Source organism: Cervus elaphus, chromosome 10, assembly GCF_910594005.1.
Source record: "Cervus elaphus chromosome 10, mCerEla1.1, whole genome shotgun sequence".
Classification (NCBI taxonomy): Eukaryota; Metazoa; Chordata; class Mammalia; order Artiodactyla; family Cervidae; genus Cervus; species Cervus elaphus.
This window is the reverse complement of record NC_057824.1, coordinates 48,196,384-48,221,914: the sequence shown is the minus strand read 5'-3', so window position 1 is coordinate 48,221,914 and position 25,531 is coordinate 48,196,384. Positions and strand designations below refer to the sequence as shown.

The 25,531-nt window shown below is 60.3% G+C and overlaps 1 protein-coding gene across 2 annotated transcripts; it reads right to left on the bottom strand.

The window, feature by feature from the left end:
• Nucleotides 1-1,321: 1,321 nt before the first annotated feature.
• On the bottom strand, nt 1,322-23,745 carry RASA4B (RAS p21 protein activator 4B). 2 transcript variants are annotated; one of them, XM_043915039.1, is made up of 21 exons: nt 23,526-23,742; nt 18,716-18,772; nt 17,068-17,181; nt 16,537-16,598; nt 15,324-15,450; nt 13,412-13,493; nt 12,659-12,790; nt 12,341-12,432; nt 10,941-11,058; nt 10,528-10,678; nt 10,156-10,220; nt 9,739-9,851; nt 9,298-9,490; nt 8,929-9,066; nt 7,917-8,061; nt 7,573-7,742; nt 6,979-7,116; nt 5,630-5,765; nt 4,012-4,132; nt 2,059-2,123; nt 1,322-1,964 (listed from the first exon to the last, which is right to left on the bottom strand). In XM_043915039.1, the coding sequence occupies exons 1-21, from the start codon at nt 23,588-23,590 to the stop codon at nt 1,843-1,845; spliced, it is 2,406 nt and encodes an 801-aa protein (XP_043770974.1). In that variant the 5' UTR covers nt 23,591-23,742; the 3' UTR covers nt 1,322-1,842. The 2 variants fall into 2 exon arrangements, with proteins under 2 accessions (XP_043770974.1, XP_043770975.1); XM_043915040.1 differs by lacking the exon at nt 6,979-7,116 and having other exon boundaries at nt 23,526-23,745.
• Between the last annotated feature and the right edge of the window lie 1,786 nt (nt 23,746-25,531).

Sequence of the window (25,531 nt, the reverse complement as noted above, 5' to 3'; positions counted from 1 at the left end):
TTGGAGGAGAGGGTGGCAGTGATCACGCCCACATCAGATCCATTGGAGAGGGTGGCCAGTGTTGCCAGTGGGTGGCTGTGTGTGTATGCCGTTAAAATCTGCGGTTCTGGGACTTCCCTGGTGGTGCAGTGGTTAAGACTCCGAGTTTCCAGTGCAGGGGACGTGGATTTGATCCCTGGCCAGGGAACTAAGATCTCACATGCCAAGGGTTGTGGCCAAAACCCGCCCCCACCGTGGTTCTACTTGTGGCAACCCCTTATAAGTGCACACTTCTCTTTCCCCTTCACTCCCTGCCTGGGGGCTCAGCAGACCCTGGGGCCCATACTTCCTGATCAGGAGATCCTTGAAACTCAAGAAGATCCAACATGCAGGAGATGTGTGTGAGACCCTAGGGAAGTAGCCAGAGAAGCAGGAGTTGGTGATGGGGGCAGGGATGAGCCCCCCTGGACCTGAGCCCTGGGCCAGGAAGGGAGAGGGGATGCCCAGCCCTGCAAAGCAGCTGGTGAGGCCCACAGGATGGCGGCATCGTGACCAAGAAGCGATGAACATCCAGGGGTTTGAGTTGGTGTGAGCTGTGGGGGGGGAACCACCCCCATCAAGGCTGTGGCCAGGAGAAAAGCCTGATATGGCCTCAAAAGCCAGGGGGTTGAAGGGAGGGGGCAGCCCCTTGTACCTTCATCACCCTTTTGCCTTTCTGGGCCACCCCTCAAAGAACCCAGTTTGTAGTCTGCCCAGATGGTCCTGCCCCAGAGCCTGGCTAGTCAGCCGGGTCAGGGGTCCTGCCTGTGACCCAGGCCCTTGGGAACTGTCCCAGGTCTGGGCTCACAGGGGAGACTCTAAACTTGGTTGAATGAGATCTTTAAGAATATGCTGGAAGATCCTGTCCCTCCTTTGTCTCGTTAGTTACGTGGAAGGTTACTGTAAGCCTAGGGAGGGACTGGGAGGAGGGCAGGGAGGTGATGACCCAGGAAGTCCTGCTTGGGATGAGGGGGTTGGCATAAGGGACACTGACAGGGCCAGGCCACGTGGTTTGAGGCTCTGACCTGCCTCTGCTTGCAGTCTTCAGGACGCTTGGAGGAAGGGGCTGTTTGTGGGCTGCAAGGAGGGGCCAGCTGGTGAGACATGTCAGGCTCCGTAGCCTGTGCGATGGATGAGTGGGACCCAGGGGTGTGGCGGGGACAGTAGGTGGGAGGAGAAAGGAAGTCCTTAGGATGGGGGGCAGCAGAGAAGAGGCAACGGGGGTACACAGAATCTATGCTGGTGCCCGGTCCTCAGCCACCCCCGCCAGCAGCCGACCCCCATCACGAGACCCCAGAGCCTCCGCAGTCACAGCAGGTTTATTGTCGGCAATAAAGCACCTCGATGCTCTCCCGGGGGGCACAGCCGAGGAGCAGGTGGGGTGGTGGCTGGGAGCAAAGGGGGTGCTGAGGTCCAGGCCTGGTCTCCTGGGCCCCACGCGCCCTCCTGCCTCTCTGGGTCTGAGAAGCGTTAGTACATCTGGGAGTGGGCCACCATAAAGGGTGGCTTCTGGCTGGCTCTGCCTTGGGCAGGAGAGGAGGGCCCCTGGCGCAGCCTGGGGCGAGCGGTAGCAATGGCGGCAGGGAGCAGCCCGGCCTTACAGAGGAGCGAGAGCAACTGAAGCTCCCTGGAGACATCAGGTGGGCGATGACCGGCCAAAGCCTTGTCAGCCCTGGACGTCCGGAGCCCCTGGTCCCCCTGGCTCCCCTGGCCCAGGAGGGACCCAGGCCCTGCATCCCAGTAAGAGGGACTGAGACTAAACGCTGAGAGTGCGCAGGGGTCTCCCCGCACTTGGCGGGGCGCGGCACAGCCTGCGGGGCATCCTCACGTCTGCAGCTCCAGGACGCGGCTGGGCTCCGAGGGTGGTGAGCCGGCTGGGCTGGACCTGTGGGCCTCCTGGAGGTCCCCGAGCACCTGGAGCAGCTCGGCCAGTGGGTCCTCGGGGGCTGGAGGCAGACGTGGGGTCAGAGAAGAGAGGGCGCCCTGGGAGGGAGGCCCCGCCCACGATGCCCGAAAGGGAGCTGGGTGGGCAGCACCTACCTTCCCCAGGGCCCGTTGGCCCGCGGCCTGCCTCTGGGCCCATGCTCAGTTGTTGGTGCTTCTCCCTAGGGGGGAGGACAGGGTGTGAGGCTCCCATGTTCCTACGGGACCCAGGGTGACCCCAGCTGGGCCTCCTGACCTGGAGGGCGTCCTGGGGGCAGGGGCCTGCCTCTTCCAATCTACAGGAAGAGATATGGGCCCAGGTCTCAGCTGGCCCCCGCTCACCTCCCTCGTCCCCCCTTCCAACCCCCTCCCTTGGCCCCACTCACCCCTCACCCCCCATCACCCCTACAAAGGCAGTCAGGAAACCAAGGCTGAATGGTGTCACTCCTGTTTCGGAGGGCCCTTGGGAAGAGGGCCAAGCGGAGCCTGAACGTCCCCTAGTGTTAACTGGCCGTGGAATGAGTTTCCTTCTTCTGGGAACAGGAGACAGTGATCTTTTTCTTTCTTTTTGGCCACACTGCACAGCATGTGGGATCCTAGTTCCCAGACCTAGGGTCAAACCTGAACCCCCGTGCATTGGAAGCACGGAGTCTTAACCACTGGCCCACCAGGGAAGTCCTGTGAGTGCTGTTTCAAGCGTGGCTCCTGACCGGCATTCACCAATGGCCCCCCAGGCCCCTCAAGTACAATCCTCTGTGCGCTTGCACAGAGAGGTGAGCAGCCTTCGTGCAGACTCTGAGCTCCTTATTGAGGAATTCTATGGGCTCAGCCCTTTGACCGTCTCCCGGATCTATTCTGGGAGAGACGTGTCCCTCTGCTTAGGTCTAACAGGCTCCTCCCCATCAGGGGCCTTCCAGGCCCCAGGGGGTCAGTCTGGTCCCTTACTCCTCTGTTCATTTGCTTCTTCAACATTTGCTAGAAGAAGAGAAATCCGTGCTGTTTAAGCCAACAAATGTATGATAATCTGCTACAGCAGCTGCAGGAAACTAATACAGCAGGGGGCCGTGGACAGGTGATCAGGCCAGAGGCTGGAGTTCCTGGTAGGGCAGAAGTTCTGGGCAGCAGGCTGGAATGGGCCAGGGCTGGTCAGAGGTTCTGGAGGTGGGGAGGCCCTCAAGGCAGGCTGTGCTGGTTAAGAGCCTGGGCACTGGTCCCACCTGAACCCCGGGTGGGTTGGGTTCGAATCTTTGCTCTGCTGCTTCCTGGCTTAAATGGGGGATGATAAGAACCCACCTGCTTCAGTGGCTGCAAAAAGTGGTTTTTTAAAAGCACCCCATGTTTTCTGTGGAGCCAGGGGCTTCCCTGGTGGCGCAGGGGTAAGGAATCCGCCTGCCAAAGCAGGAGACATGGGTTCGATCCCTGGTCCTGGAAGATCACACATGCCTCAGAGCAACTAAGTCTGTGTGCCACAACTATTGAGCCTCTGCTCTAGAGCCTGAGAGCCAAAACTACTGAAGCTCAGATGCCCTAGGGTCTGTGCTCCACAACAAGAGAAGCCTCTGCAATGAGAAGTCCTCTTGCCACAACTAGAGAGAAGCCTGCAGAGCAATGAAGACCCAGCACAGCGAAAAATATTTTAAAAAATAAAATACAAAAATAAAACTAAAATAAGCTGGAGCCAGGGCTGAGAACCACTGAATTGAGTGAGTTTGCTGAGGGTAGTCCTGGTGCTCCGAGGGGCCCACGGACATGCTGGGCAGATAAGGGGGCAGGGTCAACCGGGGCGGAGATCAACCACAGCCTGACCCTGGGCTTCCACAGCCCTTGGCACCTTCATCCAAATGAGAGCCAGCCTCATGCTGCAGAGATTCAGGCGCCTTACCCTCCCCAGGTGTGGGTGCCCTAGGCAGGAAGGTGTGGGGGTTGGATTAGGAGGGAAGGGACCTGCCACCGTGGAGGAGCCCTGAGCCCCAGTCCTGGCTCCGGCCACCCCTTGTCCCCCAGGACATCCCCGGGGGCTGCCCAGGCTCTGCCGCGTGGGCCTCGCTGCCCCCGCATGGGCCTCCTCACCGCAGTGTGGCCTCCACGCCCAGCAGGTGCCGGTAGATGAGCTGAGCCTCCAGGTCGTGGTCGAGAGGGTCATTCCACTCCTGTAGGGTCACCCAGGACCGCGTCTTGTCACAGCCCAGATCTGGGGGCAAAGAGGGGACGGAGTGGTGGGCAGGCACTGTGAGCATTCACATCTGACTTCCTGGAACGCCGATGGGGGAACTGAGGCCTAGAGAGGGCGAGGGGTGGACTCAGGGGCCCCCCAGTGCGGGGCTGGGCTGGGGGCACAGCCTGGGAGGTCTGGCCCAGGGCCAGTGGGTGGCTCCCACACTCCAGGGTCAGCCCCTCCTCTCCTTCCTGGTCAGCTCCTGAGCGGTTACTGACGTAACTGCAGGATGTGGGAGTTGTGTGGGATACAACCTAGGGTGATGGACCACTTTCTGGAAGATTCCATGCCTGGAAGGATGCTGAGAGAAGCTGGGAACCACAAGGTCATGGTGAGAGGAGCCAGGAGGGCTGTGCCTTGGAATGAGCTGGCTCTGCCATGTGCTGGCTTCACGACCTTGGCACAGACACCTCCCCCTCCACAGCACACGGCTACCCGGCCCTGCCTCGTAGCGCCCTGGGGAGCCCCGCTGCGCCAGTGACGAGGGTTCTTGCCACAAGGTTATAGCCGGAGGCTGCAGGCCAGGCCCACCAGCCAGGGACATGCTCCTAACAAGCTGCCACTGCCCCCTGCCAGAGCCAGGGCTGGGCCAGAGCAGGTGGGCCACCTTCCCAGGGCCCGGACCACGCCGAGCTACAGGGCTCAAGGCTCGGCCTGGCCTTGAGGGCGGAGGGGCTCAAAGTGCTGAGTCTCCTCTGTGACTGGGGAGCAAGAATTTTGTAAAGCAGATACAGATAGTGCAGGAAGATCTGGAACCTTCAAGAACTTTGCTGTATAAGAAGACAGCCACCAGTTGCATGAGACCGTTCATATCAAAATGAATTGAAATTAAAATCGATTCAAAACTCAGTTCCTAGGCTGCTCTCGCCCCATCACAAGTGATCAACAACCACATGTTCACAGCAGGCACACACACAGTGTTGGGCCGTACAGATACACACCATTTCCATCATCATTGAAAGTTCTAGAAGCTTCTGTCATCCCTCTAGGGCGCAAGGCCTAGGGTAACCCCAACTCACAGCTCCAGTATCGGGCTGCCAGTGTGGCAGTATGCAAATTCAGGAGCTTTCTTCAGCCCTCGTTAGCAAGGAATTCCTACAGCATGTTGCTCGGAACCCTGGTTCTGCAAGAAGCTCATTCACTGGGCCGAAAAGGGGATCCCTGGGAAAGGAGTTTGGAAAGAGCTGGACTAAATGGCGTCAGATATGGGATTCTAACTCTGGCCTCCTCCAGGGTCTCCGAGGCACCCACAGGCTTTGTTCACACCAAGTGCAGTTCCCAGACCACCGGGTCACAGGACCCTTTCTGCCCAGAGCACCTGCATGGCCTGGCTGGCCTCAGGTGAGTACCCATAGCTGCCCAGGTGGCTCCCAGCTGGCAGTGAGGCGGGGCTCCAGAGCCCCACGCCCCAGGCAGGGCCTGAGGCCTATGGGGGACAGACTCAGCACTGTGGATTCCCTGCCTGCATCCCACCTGTCTTGTCCCTCTGGTGGCAGCAGCTCCATTTGTCCCCGCGGAAGACGCCAGGGTGGTAGGAGCCCAGCAGGCCGGTGTTGTTGATGCAGACCTTCCTCAGTGCAGACAGCCACTGGTTCAGCTCGTTCACACACTGCAGGGGACGAGGGGGGAGGGGCGCTGATGAGAGGTCACTGCCTCCAGGAAGCCCGCCGTCCTTGAAGCTGCCCTGCCTCTCAGGACTACACAGTCTCGAAAGCTGGCTCAGCAGCTTTGGGGGAATTAGGAAAAGCTGCCCTTTCTCCAGACGCTGGCAGCCCACACCCAGCACATGGCCTGGTGAATAGAGCGAAGGCTGGATTTCAGCCTCCACTGGCCCCCTTGACCAAGCCCCCGGGCAGTCCACAACCTGTTAATTATGTGTGGTGGCTCTGCTATCACCATTTTTTCCCTGTGGCTCTAGACCCTGACCCATCAGGGAGTCCTTGAGGGTTGGGCCCGGTAGGATGGATCTGTGACCTCCCACCCCTGCATCCAACAGAGTCACTCTGGGCAATGAAGCATGCCCCCGCCCCCCACTTCACCGTCCTCCTTGTTCAATGTCTCTGCTCAAATGCTGCCATCAGAGGCCCTCCCTGAGCGCCCCTCCCTGCTGCACCCCACTCTGTCCCCTCCCTGTCTCTCTCAGGCTCCGTTGCTAATGTCAACGAATCATTGACATTAAAATAATGTCAAATATTTTAATTGACATTTAAAATATTTATTTATGGGTCTATCTCCTTCCCTGCGATGGAAGCCCATCAAGGCAAGGACTCTGTTCTGTCTGCCGCTGTACCCCCATCACTTAGATTAGTGCCCGGAACCTAGAAAGTACTCAATTAATATTTTTTAGATGAATGAATGAGTGAATGGGGTTAATACATGAAGAGAAGGGGATTTGAGGGAATGACCCACAGCCACTTGCATAAACATGCGATTGTTATGTGTAGATACATACACACACACACAGAAACACACAGACACCAACTTAAGACAAGTTCCAACAGATGTGTACAATGTGAAGATTCAAGACACAGGGACACACTCAACTACGCACTGGACCACCCCGAGACCTAAGATGCCAAGTGCCTAAGACCTAAGGTGCCAAGGCAGGGCCACACAGACATGGGCATGGCTTCCGAGGCACCCAGACCCCAAGAGACCCCAGACCCATGGCACTCACATCAGCTTTCACACCCACGCTGTGCTTAACACAGCAACAGGCGGTCGGAGGCGCACTCAACCTTCACTCCAGCCTACCCGGGGGGTGGGGGGGATCTTCCCACAGGACCCCTATTGGCGTGGGCACCCCTCCACACGGCCCACACCTTGCACTGCAGGTAGGCAGTCTGGAGCCTGCCTGAGTCGTCCGTGTAGATGACCTGCATGACATGGGAGCTGCCAAAGCTCTTCTCCTCCACTTTCTCTACTGCCCGGATGTTGGCGAGCTTGATGAGGGTGCTCTTCTAGAGGGACGGGGACAGGGAGAGGGAAGCTCAGGGTCCTAGCTGGGGTCACTCCCCTTCCTATTTCTGGGCCTCAGTCTCCCCTTCTGCAGCACCAGGGGTTGGCACTGGGGATCCAGAGGACCCACCCTCCCAGGAGCCTGCTCTGAGAGTGACCTCAGTCAGGACGCATACAAGCAGATGCACCTGGCCTCTTGGGGTCAGTGCCCTAACCCTACCTCACTCACACCCCTGACCAAGAAGCCAGGGCAGGTCACCGTAGCTGCTGCCCAGGACCCCCAAGACAGAGGACCTTCTTCCTCATGGGTCTTAAGTCACCCTATGACTGCCACCAGGGGCCTGCCCCTTCCTGGCTTTCTTCTCCGACCCCGGTGGACCCTGAGGTGGGCTAAGAAGGGACAGTTACCTCCAGGGTGTTCCAACCCCTCAGAGCCCCTCTTACCCTCTTACCCTTACCTTGGAGCTGGGGGTCTTGGCAAAGCTGAGGGCCTCCGTGGTGAGGGAGAAGTGGAGCTTCTTGAAGGAGGAGGACATGAGGGGGCCTTTGCTCTTGGTCCTGTGGATGAAGAGTGGCCCTTCCTTCACCGGGGGTGCCTGCAAGCTCAGGGTCCGCTGCAGGTCCAGCTCTGCGGGCCAGGGAGGTAAGGCAACACGTGAGCCCCAGGCGGAGAGGGGAGAGGGAGAAGGGGCGGGGCCGGGGGGCCGCGGGCCGAGCAAACTTCAACACCGGGCTGTGGGTGGAGGGCGAGAGGCCAGAGGTGGGTGGGGCAGGGGGCGGGGCCGCACCCGGAAGCACTCACCGTCTTTCTCCTGGATGTCCACCAGCTTGGTAATGAAGTCCTTCAGCTGGGCCACGCCCTGGCGCACCATGGGCTGCAGCGGTTCCATCCAAGCCTCCTTAGCCCTGGAAGCTGGCGTGTCCATGTTGCCCACGTTCTGGACCGCCTAGGGGTTCAACAGTAGGAAAGGCCAGCCTCTGCTAGAGTCAGAGAGCAGGCCACGGCCACTCCTACTACCCCCCACCTGCACCGCCCCCCCCACCTGCACCCAGTCTGTGCTACTCCCACTGTAGAAATGGAGGAAGGGGCGACCCAGGCTCTGCTCAAGGGCCCACTCTACCACTCTGTCCTACTGGGGACCGGGGCGGGGGGAGGGGGCAGGGACGGGTCACAGTTTGTGGTCTTTAGGGAACTTATAGTATAGTTGGGACTGAAAGTGAAAGTGAAGTTGCTCAGTCGTGTCCGACTCTTTGCGACCCCATGGACTGTAGCCCGCCAGACTCCTGTTTCCATGGGATTTTTCAGGCAAGAGTACTGGAGTAGGTTGCTATTTCTTTCTCCAAAGGATCTTCCCGACCCAGGGATCGAACCCGGGTCTCCCACATTGTGGGCAGACGCTTTACCCTCTGAGCCACCAGGGAAGTCCATACTTGGGGACAACTTGGGCCCAGTCTATTGACATTCTGCGGATTTCACAGCACTCTGTTCCACTGGGTACCCTGACCCCAGCCTGGTGTTGCCCTTATGGCAACCTGGGAGAAGGTAGATCTGGGAGTTAGAAGGCACCGATTCTTCCAACAGGCAGTGAGACCAGGCCTTGGGCACCCTCCAGCTCGTGGACTTGTTCCCCTAATCCATGAGACCGGGCGACCATGAGAAAACTATGAACACTGTGAAATGCAGTGCCCCAGGAGGGTACCGGCGGCCTGCCACCAGGCGTTCCTAGAGCCAACGGGGAACCCAGCGCACTGCCGCGAGGGCCCCAGGCCAGCACCCAGCTGGGCATCTCCCGCCAGGGTCCACAGCCCCGGACCTTGGCCAGCAGGAGCAGGGTGCGGCTGGTGCGGGCGTCCGCGTGCCGCTCTCGCAGGTGGAAGAGCTTCGGCGCCAGGATGGCAGGAGAGATGAAGCGCAGGCACAGGAAGCTGGTGACGGCGATGAAGGGCACGTTCTGGAGGGGCGCCAGAGAATTGGGGGCTGGACTCCGTGAGGCCTGGGCTCTTTTAACAGCTCCCTTCCCTTTGGGACACTCCCCCTCACTCCCGTGACCTTCCCGAGCCCGGCCCCAGCCTGGGCTTCTAACCATCAATCAGGCCCCTTCCTACCAGGCCCTGAGATACCCGCCCCTTCTTTTGCCGCCACTTTCTCCCCTCCGTCCAGCCCCACCGGCAGAGGGCGCTACCTCGTCCTGGGCGCTGGGGAAGCGCTCGCGCACGCGCCGGAAGAGCTGGCGGAAGGTGGCCCGGACCACGGCGGGGCACCCGCGAACCGAGCGGCTGAGTGCGCTCAGCAGCGCCCCCAGGTGGGCGCGCAGCGTCTGTGCGCTCTGCTCCAGCACCTCGGCCTCGGTCTGCGGGCGGTGCAGTCCAGAGCACCTGAGTGGGCCCCGGGGGCGGACCCGCCGAAAGATCGAGGTCAGCGCCTGCACCCACGACTCGGACAGGGGCGCCCGGAGACACAGGTGTAGAAAGCCGAGACCGGGACACAGACAACATACAAGTGGGCAGAGCGGACGAAAGGCCGACTCAGGCAGAAAGAAACCCACGCATACTTGCAGAAAGGGCCTGACCCCTCCCCCTGCCCGCCACCCCACCCCACCCCCAGGGATCACCCCTGGCCTCACCCTACATCCTTGACTTCCACCTTGCTGGGATCCAGCTCCACGTACTTCTTTTCCTCAAATACGCTGTCAATGATGGGGCCCAGGACTCCGTGCAGATACCGCATCCCTGCCACCTGGGGGCCACCGCGAGCAGCGTTGGTCCCGCCTCCCACCTCCAGCTACCTGCCCTCTCTCCCCGCAGCTGACCTCCCAGCCACCATCTGCCTGCTGTAGCCACCCAGGGTAGAACCTGGCACATACAGGGGACGGCAGCTCAACAAACTGCAGCTACATGAATTAATGAATGAAAGGAATTCTTAGCCTTAAAGGGCCCCGGACAGGAGACAGATAAGTTTAAGGCGCAGCTCAGTCTCTTGGCCTCTACGAATCTCAGTCTCCTCATATATAAAACAAAGACAATATGCCATGCAACCTCACCTTCAGAAAAGACTCCATGGATTTGGATGCCAGAGAGTTGCTCCGGAACAGGGTGTTGGCCTCACCTACAAGCAGAGGTTCCCACGGGTATGGGGCTGGGAGAGTGACAAGGCTTTGGGGAAGGGGACAGAGGAAATTGGGCCTGGGGCTCCGTGCTGGCCACTCAGTAGCCTCCGGGCCACCTGTCAACTCTCAGCCTTTTGCTTTTTCCTTTACTTCCGAATCTGACCTGTCTCCTGCCTTAACTGGACCCATCAGCCTCCTGCAGGAGGACCCCGGGGTTTCTCCCCTCTGAGCATCCCTGGAGTCCTAGGCTCCTCCCCCGACCCCCACCCGGTGCCCTCAGACAGGCCACTCCCTCCCAGGCCTCACTGGTGCGGCTCAGCTCCAGCTGAAAGAGCAGGTCCAGGAAGTCTTTGGCTAGTCCCTGCCCCAGGAAGAGCTTGAGCAGGGTGGTGGCCACCTCCTGGCGGTACTCCGTGCTGGTCGTCTCCTCAATGAGTGAGATCAGCTGCCCTGGGCTCTGCAGGAGGCGGCGAGGACAGGCGGGGCTGCAGGATGCACAGGAGAACCCCAACCCTTCCCTCTGAGGACCGCAGAGGACCACGGGGAAGGGGGGCCACTGTCCCAAGGGACGCAGAGGACCACGGAGGGGCCCCGGGCACCAGCTGGTTCCTTACCATTCTGACAACTCAGACCGTTGCTCTTCAGAGCGTGTTTAGGAGGACAGGGAGGACACGCCTACGGTCCCTGAACCTCCCACCGTCCCCCAGGGGCCCCCTCACCTGGGTGCCCAGCTTCACCTCTCGGCACAACAGCTGCACCAGGGGCTGGTAGCAGCCGGATGGCAGCACCGTCTCATCCCGCAGCCGCACCTCCAGCTGCAAGGAGCCCACGTGGCCCCTGGAACAGGCAGCCCGTGACCTCTCCACCTGGGACCCAGGCCGCCCGGGGCCAGCCCCCTTCCCCACGGCCTCCGTCTTCCCTGCTGTCCCTCTGAGCGAGCCGGCCTGCCACCGGAGTTTCCTTGCACTGTCTCCCCCCACCTCCCACTCTCTGCCCCGCTGTTCTGTTTGGAAAGCCCTTGCTGCCTCCATCCTCAGGGGAGCTCCATCCGTCTTCAAGGCCTGGCTCCCTGCCACCTCGAGACTCCTGTGGACCCCAGGCTTCACCCATGTGGGCGTGCTGGGCTCCCCGGCCTTGAGTCTGTCAACTCCCAGAGAACAGCTCCCCCATGTGTCTATTTTACACTGGAAGCAAATCCCCAAGCATCCTGACAACCTGCCAGGGGAAACCAAGGCTCAGACTGGGTAAACAACTTGCCACCTCAGACCTAACTTCCAAGCTCCCCTGTTCTGACCCCTCCTGGGGAGGCCGCTGACTAAGGCTTGACAGTCTCTGAGTCCCCACTGCCTGCAGGACAGCCCGGCTAAGTGACAAGTGACAAGACTGCCGTGGCTGGGTCTACGGAAATGTCTTGGAGTTGGACACAGCGGTCCACCCAGCCCCTGTCCTGAGGAGGGTGTGTGGGGGGGTGGTCTGGGACCTTCTGTGGACAGACGGAGCTGAACCATCCGAGGTGAGGAACACTGCTGTTCCTCCACTTCCGGGCTGAGTAGAAAGCAAGGGGGCCAGAGGGCTTCCTTATAGGGTTGCCAGATTCACCAAAATAAAGACACAAGGCACTGTTACACTGAGTTATCTTAAATAAAGTTTGTCTCATATATTTCACGGACGTACACCAAAAAATCAGTTCAAGGTTTATCCCAAATTCAGCTTCACCAAACATCCCATATTTTATCTGGCAACCCTACTCCTGAAAAAGTGGGGGAAGAGGGAGAGCTATGGCTCAGGGACACTGACTCAGAGTTCTGGGGACTAGAGCTCTGGTCTAGGGTCTGCAGGGACACCCTTAAAGGGGAAGTATCTGAAGGCTTGTTCTAGAATCTGCCAGAAGACTGAAAGCAGGAGACTTGTACTGCTTTGGAGCTCTGAGGTCAGGGCTGAGTCCAGGACTGTCAGAAGGGGAGGAGGAGGAGATGCTGGCCTGGGTGGGCCAAGGGCACAAGAAATCTGGGGCCAATCACTCAACCCCGACTGGCACACCTGTCTGCCTCCTGGAGCCGAGGCTCAGCCTCCCAGGGCCCAGACCCGCCACCCCTGCAGCCAAGCCCCAAGCACTCACTCTTCCCGCCGGCTCTTGGACTGGTCAGGCTGCAGCCGGAACCAGCCCTCCTCCCGCTGGGCCGCCCACAGTCTCTGCACGTTGAACACCACCTGGGAGCAGGACAGGCCTTGGTTGCTGGAGGGGGAGAGGTGGGGACGACCCGAGGCTGGGGTCCTCATTTCTCTTCCTTGCCAACCACTGTTTTTTCGAGAGGGGGGTACCTGCTGAGGGCCCCTGTGCACCTGGGGGGTCCCGGGCCTCCTGGGTGCCCCTCTGGGGGACGGGATGGTTGGAATGGAGGCCGGAAGGGGCGGCCTGAAGGGGCAGGGTGCTCACTTTGCCCAGGAAGTCGTTGCGACTGACAAGGTCCCAGTCCCAGGCCTCCACGCACAGCGCCTCCGCCGCCCCCTCCTCCAGCTCGAACTCAAACGTCTCGTTCCAACGTGGGTAGCATGACTTTTTCACGATCTGCCCAAAAAGAGATCACTAATCACTGGAGGCGGGCTGACTCCACCAGTCTCCCCAGGGCCACCCCACACACCTCCCTTGGGTACCCCCCAGGGGCTCTGAGGCAACATCCCCTCCTCACCCGGGCAGAAGCCTCAAGATAGCAGAGGTAATGATTCCATGTCCAAACCCCTACTCACTTCTTAAGTGGGGAAATCGAGGCCCAGAGCGGGTAAGACACTAGTCCAAGGTCACACAGCAAAATGATAGCAGGCTGCCCTGAGAACCCAGGTCTCAACGCCCTCCCCACCAGGGCTGGGCCCCCCACCCTGGCTGCTTCCAGAGTTGAGAAAAAAACAGTGTGGGCAGGGGGTGGGCTTGGCAGATTAACCCCTAGGTGGGCAGACTGTCGCGGCCCACCCGGGCCAGGAGTGAAAGGCAGTACAGACCATAGGAGCTGGCACCAGAAAGGTGGGACCCACTGTGCACCCTGGGAGGGGTCGCCCTGCTTCCCTGAGCCTCCTCTGAGAGACTGCAGACCTCAGCTGACCTCCCCGGTGATGGTGAAAAAGGATGAGGCAGTGAGGGCCAGGGCGGGTCCCTGAGCCCCCCGGCCCACTTCCGGCCCCCCAGCCTCCTCACCGAGGTCTCCTGCGTGCGGCCGTTGTATCGCACTCGGACAAAGGGGTCAGATGCGCCATTACGGTCCTTGGGGGCGAGGTCCCTGCAAGGCAGCAGAGCACCCACTTGTCACCCAGCCTCACCCAGGTGGACACCCCCCACCCCACTGTGGGGTGACCCTACACCAGGCTGGAAAGGCCTGGGCGCAAGCTGGGAGGCTGTGGACAGTGTCCCTCTGTTTTCTGGACCCTGACTCCCACTGCATTCACCCCATGGACCCCCAAGTGTCCCCCACACCAGGCTAAGGGTCCTCCAAGGCCCCTTCTGACTCCAGCCAGCTGCTGCACCTCCAAGGGGGGGGCGGGGAAGTGAGGCAAGCGCGGCTTGGAATAGCCCGGCCCAGGGGCACCTCTCACTGCCCTCCGTTCACAGGGCAAGGCTCACCTCTCTGAGCCTCGGTTTCCTCATCAAGAAAGTGAAGAAGACAATCCCTTGAATGGAGATAACGGGCTCCTAGAAGGCCTGTCCCTGAAATACCCCCTCCTACTTGAGGGGGGCCCTTGGGGAGCAACCCCCACCACCATCCTGCCCTCTCCCCATAGCTGGTCCTTCACCAAGACCAAATCTGGCCACGGTGCCCCTGGCTTAGCACCCTCTTTGGAAGAATCACAAAGCCCACCCGCCTTCCCTTCCCTGGAAATATTATTTTCTGCTCTTTTCTGTCTTCCAGTTTATGCCTCTTGTGACTGCTTCTCTTTCCTCCTCAGAACTGCCTATTAAAATTCCAGAGCGTGGCCTTGAGAATCTGCCCAGAAACATGAGGAGAAAATGTTCTTCCTGCCTCTGCAACAAAGGCAGCTCCTTAAGGGGTCAAGAGCCAAGGACAGTGGGGGACAAGTCCCCTCACACACCAAAGGGGTGTGTGACTGACCGCCGTCCCCCCACCTCGCCCCCAACCCCGTCACTTGCTAAGAGGAGGCCAGGTCAGGTGTGAGTGTGTGTGTGTGTGTGTGCATGTGTGTGAGCATGTGAGCACTCAGGTTACACACAGCCTGGCCTGGGTGAGGCTGAGGATGGAGGAAGTGAGTGGGCAGAGGGGTGGACGGTCCGTGAGGATGACAGGGCGTGAGGGGAGTGACTGTACGTCTGCCCAAGTCCAGCCCTTTCCCTGGGGCTGGCTGCACATGTCCCAGCCCCAGGATGCAAAATAAAGCCCGGTGGAGCCATAGGCCCCGCGTTCAGGAGGCAGGCCTTCCTCCCTAGTGGCCAGCCACCCCGCGGACACTCCACAGGTGCCGGCCGGCTGGTGTGTCCCTCCATGGGCTGCCCCCGCTCCTGCCCCAGGGGCAGGCAAGGACCCTGAAAGGAAGGTGCTTCTCACGGAGTTTGTGTGACTCACACTCAGGCCCAGACAGGAGTGGAGCCTGCAGCTAAAAATACCCTGGTGGGGGCGGGGGGTTCCCTGGTGCAGGTGACAGGCCCAGCTTCCCATCCAAGTCACTGTCCCTCCCGGGGAGAACCCCAACCCTTGCCTCGGGAGATTTTCAGCAACTCCTTTCATCTCCCCCCGCCTCACCCTACCCTACGGAGGACTCCCCGCCAACCCCACAAGTCAGGCCAAGTTCACAGTAAAGTTAAACCCAGGGGAAGCCCAGTCCTGGCACTGGGGCTGGACGATCGGGGAGCAGGGTCCCTTCCCCCATTAACCCCACTGCTCGAGGATGCCTGAAAGTCCAGCATCAGAACAGCATCCTTGCCCCTAAGAGACACAGCCTCCCACGGGGTCACCGGCGAAGCGTCTTCATGTCCCCAGTTCCCCTCAGAGCCCGCCGTCCAGGGAGCAAGCCTGGTGGTGTCAGGGAGAGGAGGCCGAGCACCCACGGTGGATTTCTCTAGTTTCGGGGGGCCCCCGGCCCAGCTCCCCATGGCTCACCTGGCCTCCAGCACAGAGCAGCGCAGCCGGGCCCGGGTCCCCGGCACCACCTCCAGCCGCAGGTGGATCTCACCCTGCACCTCCTCATCAGGGTCGACCTCGGTCAGGTGGGCCCACCCGCTGAAACCTGAGGGGCCGCGTCTCAGCCAGGGGCCTGGCCCTTCTCCCGCAGACCCCCAGGCACCCCGGGCCCCTGCGCGATCGCCTCGGGGTCCTCTCAAGCTCTTAGGAGGCTGGGGCTGCTGCCCCCAGTGGCAGGTGGGGACACGGAGGGTCAGGAGCTGAACTGCGGTGGGGTCAAAGTCCACGTCCAGAGTGGTGCCAAGCTCCATCTGGTGGCCCTGCCCCTGCCCCATCCTGGGACCGGCCTCTCTGCCTCAGTTTCCCCATCTTAAGAGACGGGGAGAGTGGGCTGCCAGAAGGAGGATGTGACAGATGGGGGTACGACAAGGGGATGGCATCACGGGGGCCACTGGCCCCTGAGCGGCCAGCTGGGGCCACAAGCAGGAGAGACCTCAGGCCTGGCACGGGCCAAGAGGCCCCGTGAGTCAGCAGCAGCCCGCCCCAGCCTCACGGATGGGAGCAGGTGGGTGCCGGCAAGGCCCCCTGGGAGTCACGGGGGCTCAGGCCAGCAGAGCCTGAAGCACCTCTGAGCTCCTGGCCTGAACCTTTACCGGCAGATGGTGACTCAGCCCAGAGCAGCAGCACCAGGTCACACGGCCAGGCTGGGGCAGGGCTGACCCCTCCAAACAATGTCTGTGTCCCCCGAATCCTCCAGGGGCTCTCTAGCCACGTCCCGCTCCAGGCCAACCCCCGAGACTTAGGACACTGGGAACCAGGCCGAGGAACGCTGGTGGGGTACACAGCCAGCCAGACTGGGAGGAGGGGTCCCCACACCTCAACAATGGAGCATAAGAGGCCCCTTCCTCTGCATGCAGAGGTCTCAGATCTCACCACTAGCAGCCCTTCATCGCCCTGGGGGTGATGTGGTCCCAACTAGGCGGGCAGAATGGTCCCAGCTACGGGGCAGAGGCCAGGGAATAGGCGATGGAGAGGGCCACAGGCCCTTCTGGGGAGGGCAGCGATGGCTCTCCTGAGCACGGGGCCTGACAGAGCCCAGAGGAAGGTCTCAGAGCGGGGGATGGGCCGGGGACTGGGCAGACCAGTGGGCAGGGGACGAGAAGCAGGCGTGGCCTCCCTCCTGGGGTCTTACCCTTAGGGTGAGCGGCCAGCGTGTCCCTGGTAAGGCAGACCTTCCCGATGACATCGTCCCGGCTGGAGAGTGGAGAAGAAGCGGGAGCTGGGCAGGGCTGGCACAGAGCCTGGGACCCCCAACCCCACCCCCTTCAGGGCCCCTCTTGGGAGGCTGACACTGCGGTCACTTACAGGAGCCCAGAGCAGGACCCGTGACCCTCTGGCAGGCCCTCTCGGGGGCACAGGCCATGTGTCTGCACATAAACTTACACGTGTGCCTACCTACATGCCCAGCTCTTCTCTCCAGGTGCCTGTTTCCAAGCTCGCATCCCCATGCACACACAGCCCAGCGCTCACACGCACGTGTGACGGGGTGGGAGCACAGTGAACCCACATGCACGGACACAGACGCTGCACATCCAAGCCCCACACCCTGCAGGTCCCCCGGGGCTCCCCTTCCTTCCAGGCTGTAAAGAGGAGGCAAAGTGACCCACAGTCCCAGAGAGGGACAGGGGGGTGGGGTCCAGGTAGGGAGCGGGGTTCCACCCACCTGAGGGCATCCTCATCCATGACGTAGAAGGCCACCGAGTGGAAGGTGGGCGGCAGGTGCACCTGGTACTCCTCGCCCCAGAAGGGGCACAGGGTCTTCCACACAGTGGCCGTCCTGCAGGAGACGACCCTCAGCACCGCCCGCAGGCCCCGGGCTGGGATAAGGCAGTGGGCGCTGCAGGGCTCGAGCCCACCCGTCCCCACATCCCCCTCCGTTTCCCGGAACGGCTGCTCTGCTGGGTGATGATTCTCCCTGTCCCTCCATCGTCCGCCGCCCATCATCCCCTCCTGACCATGCTCTCTGCCCTGGGTGGGGTACTGGCTGCATCTATCAGGCCATTTTCCATTTGGGGAAACTGAGGTCAGAGTTGGCAGTCGCTGGCTGGCCTCAGGTCACACAGCAGGACAGCAGCAGAGCCAGGACCAGAAGCCTAGCTTCCCAGCCCCCCTGGCCCCTGATGCTGAAGAGACTCGCTGAGGGTGGAGGCAGGGGGATGGCCAAGCTGACTCTGGGGACAGACGGTCCTCCTAGGGGGAGCCTGAGAGCCAAGGTGTCGAGCCTGCCCCACAGAGCCAGCTCTGGTTCATCCCAGGGCAGAACCCTCAACTCATAGGGCTCCAGACACTTCCCTGGTGGTCCAGTGGATAAGACTGTGCACCCATTGCAGGGGGCGTGGTGAGTTCCATCCCTGGTCGCAGAAGTAAGATCCCACGTGCCCGTGCGGTGTTACCAAAATAAACCCCTCCAAAATCCTAGGGCTCAGCAGTGTAAGCTGAAACCCTCCAAGGACCCAGATGAAAGCGCAGGGAATCGCCTTCACCCCAAACACTTCTTGGACAGGCCACTTGAACTCAGGCCTTGATTTCCCTGTCTGTCCTTGAGACAACCCGAGCAGTCAGGCATCTCCCCACCCTGCTCCCCGCATCCCCCACAGTGTCCGTGCTCGGGAGAGAACCTGGAAAAAGGCACGCTGTTTGCAGGTGGGAAGCACTGTGGGGCTGACGGCCTTGGCTATTGATCGATCAGCAGTGGGCACCCCAGTGGGCAGAAGAGTGGAGCGGCTCTGGCCAAGAAGTTCGAAGGCAAAGGCCTTCGTGGGAGAGGGTACCAGACAGCAAAGACCCTGCCCAGGATCATGGGACCCACGGGGAAAGGGATGCAGCACAGGGGAAGGGGCCGTTCTGGGCAAGTTAGTTTTGTTTTTTTTTTTTTTTAAATGGGATGTGATGCTGTTGTATGGAGCTCATTTTAAGGATTAAATGGGCTGCAAAAGGTTTAGCACTGGGCCTGGCAAAGTCCATCCTCCCTGAGTGACAGCTGTGGTTACCACCCATTATCCTCTGGCCCTTTGGCCGGTAGTAAAGTTGTCAAGAGGAACAGTGGGTGGGAGGCCCTTGGCTGAGCGCCCAGTCCACAGTAGATAATCCCTCTATGGGCGTTAAGGTCAGTAATTAGCAAGGCTAGTCGGTCTTTTCTCACCTCCCAGCAGGATGTCAGGGCCTAATGGGCCCCAAGGAATCAGGTGCTCCAAGCCCTGGCCATCTCCATGCAAATTTCACACGCCCTTAGATGTGGGAGTGGGGGGCGGGGCAGGAGGAGTGGGAGGGGCGGGGCGGGAGGAGTGGGAGGGGCGGGGCGGGGGCGGTACCTGATGATGGGCTCGTTGTCCACCTTCACGATGCAGTAGGGGTCGCTGCTGCCGGTGCTGCAAGAGAGGGTAGGGGCTGATGGGGGCGGGCGGGCCATGGGCACCCCTCCTTCCACCCCAGGAAAAACGATAGTCCAGGCTGAGGCACCAGGTCCTCGGCTGGGACCCAAAGACTCCTCCGGCTGAAAAGTGTGCCCCCACCCTGGGTCCGGGAGGGGGCTGGTGAGGCAAAGGCCGGAACCTGCACCAAGGCTCTCCAGCCACTGCTTCTCCAGCTCGGGATAGGGCGCTTCTCCTTCCTGCCGGCTCCCACAGCCCCCAACCCTGCCTCGTTCAGGGGAGGACAGAAATAGCAGTCACAGAAGCCCCTCCACCATGTCAGTCTCTCCTCTGAGCCTTGGTTCCTGCTGTTCCTTCTGCCTTCCCACTCCTCCCAAGACCCCTCCCCAGGCCCCCTCCTCTGAGAGCCCTCACCTGTCCCAGAGGCTGGGAGTAAGGTCTCCCCTCCCATCCCAGCTAGTGATGTATTGTCATCAGTTGCCTCCTCTGCCTGACTATAACCCGAGAGTAGGGACCACTTCTGTGTTGACAGGGCTTGGCACAAGACGGGGTCCCTTGTGAGTGTTTGTTGAGTGGAATGAATGAAAGAATGAAGACAGCCATCAGCCTCAAGCTCCCAGCCATCTGGGAAAGAATAAATAGGGAAGGCAAGCCAGAATGGCTTGGTTTCTCCTGTCTTCGTTGGCGGGGGATTCCTGGGGTTGAGGGCAGCCCTAGCCAGGCCCAGGGTGGCTCCTGAGCAAAAAGCGGGAGTGGACTTTCTCCAGAAGTGCCCTTCAGGTCTGCGACCCATAAAAAGGAAGGAGATTTGCATGTTGATGGTTGGGGAATTCCAAGCCCAGCTTCCCTACTCAAAAGGGGATCTTCCTGCAGAGGAAGCTACTGGAGACAAAGGTTCTCCTGACACTGATGGGAAATGTCTCCCAAGACTCAGTCCCTCCTCCCCGTAGATTGGGACCTGTAACGGCAGCTCACAGGGTAGCTGACCTGACCTGATGTGAGGACCAGCCCCTAGACTGTGTTTAGTAAACGTTAGCACCGCCCTGGACTCTGATCTTCTGTTTGTAACCCTCTCCCATTGTTCAAGAGCCCGGCCCCCAGGTTGGGAAACTAAGATTCCACGTGCCTTTGGAGCAACTAAGTCCTATGCAAGGCAACTACTGAGCCCTCGAGCCACAACAGGAGTCCATGCACCTTAGCTAGAGAAGATCCCATGTACTGCAATTAAGACTTGATGCAGCGTGGGCATTTAAGGACCTGAGCCCAATGATGGTCCCTGGCCAGCTGTTGGGACTTGTGCTGTCTGCCCTTGGGCTGGGCCCCTTCCCACTTCTTCCCCAAATCACTCAATGCTGCTGCTGGCCCAGCCTGGCTCCTTGCAGGGCCTCTATATTTAGGGCCTTGGCAGTTTCCAGGCTGTAGAAGGGGGAGGATCAGGGCAAATCCTGAAATAGCCCCGGGACCGTCCCCAGGGCCGCTGGGCAAGGGAGCCAGCAGGTCACCAGTCACCATGGGACTCAGCTCCTCTCTGGCTGGCCCAGGCACCCAAGGATGAGGAGGAAGCAGGACAGAACCGGGCAGGCTCTGGAAGCTGTTCGGGGAGCACCGCTGGGCCCTGTGCCCTTATGGGGACTAAAACCCCAGGAGTGGAAGTGGCAGGGAGGCGGGTGGCCACTGTGTGATGACCACCCCTCCTCCGAACTCAGTCAAGATGGGTCACCAAGAGTGAAGGCGAGCTCCCTGTCCTCAGAGGCATCCAAGTGCCAGCTGGAAGGGATGTTGCTCGGGAGTCAGGCTGGGGGCTCATGAGGCCCAGGGGTGCAGGCTCACCACCATCACCCCCACCTCCAGCACTCAGGGAGGGCCTCCTGAGATCTCTGGATTCCTGCCATGCCTGAGCCAAATGCTTTGCATGGCATTTGCGAGGCTGGGTCCCCACTGAGCCCCACAGCAAGCTTGCAACCTGGGTCCATCTAGGATGCTTGGCCTGTCAGTGGCAGAGTGGATTTGAATCCTGACTTCTCTCCCTACCAGCTGTGTGGCCTTGGCAAAGGACTTCCATATCCTGAGCCTCAGTTTCCCCATCTACAAACATTTGTTGTAGCATTTGTTGGCGCAATGTTCAGTCACCCAGTCGTGTCCGACTCTTTGGGATCCCATGAACGGCAGCACACCAGGCTTCCCTGTCCTTCACTATCTCCCAGAGTTTGCTCAAATTAATGTCTATTGAGTCAGTGATGCCATCCAACCATCTCATTCTCTGTCACCCGCTTCTCCTCTTGCCCTCAATCTTTCCCAGCATCAGGGCCTTTTCCAGTGATCAGCTGTATAAAGTAGATATGAGACGACTCAATGGAAAAGACTGATGCTGGGAAAGGTTGAGGGCAAGAGGAGAAGCGGGCAGCAGAGGATGAGATGGTTGGATGGCATCACTGACTCAATGGACGTGAATTTGAGCAAACTCCGGGAGGTGGTGAAGGACAGGGAAGCCTGGCGTGCTGCAGTCCATGGCAGCACAAAGAGCTGGACACGACTTGGAGACTGAACAGAGGACTGCATGGGAAAGGTCTTCAACACATCTGAATCTCCTCTACTGTGGACCACGTGTCCCTGAGGGCGCTGAGAATGCCGAGACGAATGAGTCACGGTCCCTGTGCTCGGAGTCACGTGGCACAGGCAGCCCACGAAGGAGCAACTGGTACCCAGGGCTTCATCCTAACTCCAGCTGATCCAAAGTGCTGCAGGGCAAGGAACCCTGCCCAAGGGCACCAGGGAAAGCTCTGGAGGGAAGTAGAAGTTTGGAAGGGGTCCTGAAGGATGAATAGGAGTTTTCCAGTGGCCCCCGAAGGGAAGTGTTTGAAGGTGGAAGACTCACACATGTGCAAGAGCAGGGCTCTGGAGGCCAACGGCCCAAATGTGAGGGCCTGAGGTGGCGCGGGTTCACAGCTGGATCTAAGAGATGGTTGATGAGTCAGAGCTGCCTATACCAGCCACTATGTCGAAGACAGACCAAAGGAGGAGAGGGGAGGGGAGTACACAGGAGCGCAGAGCAAGCAAAGAGATCCTGGAGGCAGAACCCACAGAACCTGGTGACCCCTCTCCTGGGGATGGAGGCACCCTCCGAGGAGCCCCTTACCTGCGCAGAGGCAGGGCTGGGCTGGGGAACCAGGCACCAAGGCTCCCAGGTGGGCGGAGTGCACAGTTTCACTGCCCTCGGCAGCTAAGAGCCTGGAGTCAGGCACTAGGGCCAGCGCTGCGGGGATGGGGAGGGAGGCGACAGACGGAGGGGCTGCACCTCCCAGCCGCCACCAGCCGGAGAAGGCCAAGCTGACCTAGATACCAGTGCCAGCATGGGGTGGGGGCGGGTGCTTGGAGGCTGGGCCTGGAGACTGAGACCCTTCTCCTAGCTCATCTGCCTCCCCACCCGAGAGACCACGTTCCCAGCTCCAGCTCCCCTCCCCTCACACAGCGAAACCCACCTTGACACAGCCCGCCCAGCACCCTCCCTCACCCATCGCCATGGCAACTGCTGAGCCTGGCCGCCTCAGGCCCAGGGGGCCTTGAACTGGAACTGCTCGTGGCGCTGAGCGTGCTGGGAAACTCACGGGGACCACTGTGCGCGGGAGGGAGGTGCCTGAGCCCACCTCCTCCTGCACCCCACTGCCGGTCCGCCGCCTCTCTGCATCCCGGCACCCGCTGAGGAGCCCGGGGGTGGAGAGGCTGCCGGCCAGCAGACTTTGGACCCTAGGCTGCCTCCGGACTCCCCCGCCCCCGCCCTTCCTCCAGGCAGCCAGGCCCCTCAGGCTTCATACTTTCCATCACCCTCCAACGAGGGGGATTTCCTCCTCCAGTTTACAGCGGAGAAACAGAGTTGGTGGAGAGTGAGCCGCCTAAGGCGCATAGGAGGGTGGCGGCAATGGGATCGGACAGCTCAGCTCTGGCATCTACTGAGAAGGGGGGGCGGGGGGCGTGCTTTGGAAACCTCAAATCTGGCCAGGGGCCAGGCAAAGTCCTAGATGTCAGTGCTTGTGAGGAGCCCTAGGATTAAGACCTTGCTCTGCCACCTGAGGCCAGGATCTCCCTGTTCTCGGAGCCTCCGTTTTCCCATCCGTAAAATGGACCAGTGACAGAGGCCTTACTGGGTGGTTTTAAGGGTTAAAGGCTGCTGCTTAGGCAACGCGGATGACACAAGAACAGCGACTCCCCAGCCACCCCATCCTGCACAGACCCTGCCTCTTGACCAATAGGTCTACTCTTCAGACCCATCCTTCCCTTTTCAAAGGCACAGCAGGAAGCCCCAGGGCATTTCGGGTGCACACTGCCAGGAACTAAGTGTTCCAGAATTATTGAGGAAGAGAGAAGACCCTTCGTTTTTAGGGGGGCACTCCACCCCCTCCAGCCACACCCCCCGCAGTGCACAGAGACAACTCCTTTTCGATGTCTTCCCCATGCCAGCTCGTTATATCAAAGCCCCTTCCGCTTGAGGGCCGCCGTCTTCCCTCCCCGTTCACTGAAGGCCCCTTATAGCCCCCCCGCCCTCTCCCCAGTCCCGGGCCCTTCCCTGTCATCCCCTGTCCGATGTTCCAAGCACATCTCACTGTCCCCATTTCCCTGCCTCCCACCGCAGCCGCACTCGCCACACCCTCGCCACCACTGTGGGCGGGCCGTGTAGACCCCAGAAAGGTCAGGCGGGCATAAGGGGCAGCACCCCTCCTGGAAAGTTGGGGTTCCCATCCCCAGCCTTGCTCACATGTCCTTGGCGGGCAGGTTCTTCCCCTCCACGATGCGGATGGACAGCGAGCTGCGCTTGGCCATCGCGGGTCCGCGACGCGGGGTCCTTGGCCAGGGGAGCCGGACGCCAGGTTCCAGTGCAGCGGTCGGCCGGCGGGCAGGCGAGCGCTGGACTGGGCGCCGGAGGGGGGCGGGCCCCGCGAGGCAGGGGAGGTAAACGCGGGGGCGGGGGAATCTCGTCCACTTCATTCACCCCCGCCCCCGCCCCACGTGCGGGGGGACACAGCGCCCGGGCGGACCAATCGGCCGCCGGGGCTCCCCAGGGTGGGCGGGGCTGGCCCGAGCCGCGGCGCCCATTGGGCACCGGGAGCGGTGTGAGGGCGGGGCCTGCTCCGGGCGGAGGCGGGCGATGGTTGGTCCCGGGTCGCGGGAGAAAGCGGAGGGGTGAGGGGCGCCCCCCTAGGCGAGTGGAGACCCAAGGCCCCAGGTGACGTGCGCCAGGATCCGCGTGGGCCACGGGCGTGGTCCGAATGTCTGAATCCAGGCGTTCGAGGGTGTGGGCCCGAGTGTGCGCTGGGAGGCGTGAGCAAGCGCGGGGATGTGCGGGTGGGATCGAGCGAGGAGGACACCGCTGGTCCCCGGAGGCTGACTCGGGGAGGCCCCTGCAAAGGTGTAAAATAAACGAATGAATAATCGGATGAATTTAGCAAACAACTGGAGTGTTGGTGTTAGAGTCGCAGGGATCCAGAAGGAGGTGAAGCAGGGCAGCTCAAAGGTTCCGGGGATCCAGAGGTGTGGGGATTTATCTGAAAGACCCGGATTATTTGGGGGAACCTGCTTGGGAGAAGGGAGCGTCCTCAGTTGTCATCTCATTTTCGCCTTTTACATGCCCGGAGTGGGAGACTGGATGAGTCACTCAGGTTCACAGAGGGAAAATTATGTGCTGGAAGGTCACACAGTTGGCCCCTGGTGGGGCTAGGCTAGGCCTCCCCAGAACTTCAGGCCTGACTGGGGACCTTTCCACGCGGGCAGGATCCTTCTCCGAGACTCGGCATGCCCCTTCCCAAATCGAGAAGTCACAATCCGGGTCTGGCACAGTGGCAACTGGCCCTGGAAGCTGACTCGGGGGTGGGGGTGTGGGTGGGTAGGTAGGTGGGAGAGGTATTACCCCAAGCATGACTGCAGACTTGGGTCCTCACCCCAGCCCCACCACTCCCTTGTTGGGTGATGCTGGGTGGCTTCCTAGACCTCTCTGAGCTGGTTCCATTCCATCACCTGCAAAGAGGGAGCACTGACACCTACCAAAAGCACACATTATGTATGGGGTGCCCAGCAGGTTCTATTTTCTGAAACATTTTGTCTTTTCCTGTTTTGTTATTTATACACTTACACGCATGCTTTACCAAATTCAGAAGGCATTGAAGGTTTACAGTATCTTCAGTGAAAAGTCAGTCTCCTCTCCCAGCCACACAAATTCCTTCCCCGGGGACACCCACAAGTCCTGACACCTTGTGCATCCTTTTGGAGTCAGTCTCTGCCTACAGTGCGTCAGCAGACATGTATTTTGTTTTCCTTTTTATACACAAATAATAGCTTAGTGGTTACTCTGAGAGTTTCACTTATTCTGTCTCAGGGAGCCGTGCATATCTGCACACAAAAAGCATCCCTGTTCTCTTGGCCGCTTACCCAGTTTTCCTTCGTGTGGAGGTCCATCCATCACGTCTTCAATGTCCCGTCAGTGGATGAGCAGGGTGTCACCATCATTTGCTTTCACCAAACAATCCCATGGCTCACACGTCATTTGCTCAATTGCCCGTGAGCACACGCAGCAGCCGAGAATGAATTCCTAGAAACGGAATCCCAGGGCCAGAAGACATCTGTGGGCGGGACTTCCGCAGGATTTGCCAAATTTCCTGTGGTGGTGGTGGTTCTGGTATACACAGCCATCAACATACGGGAGAGTGCCAGCCCCTCATGCCCTCGCTAGCCTGCGGGTTATCAATCTGCAATCTTTGATCAGTAGGA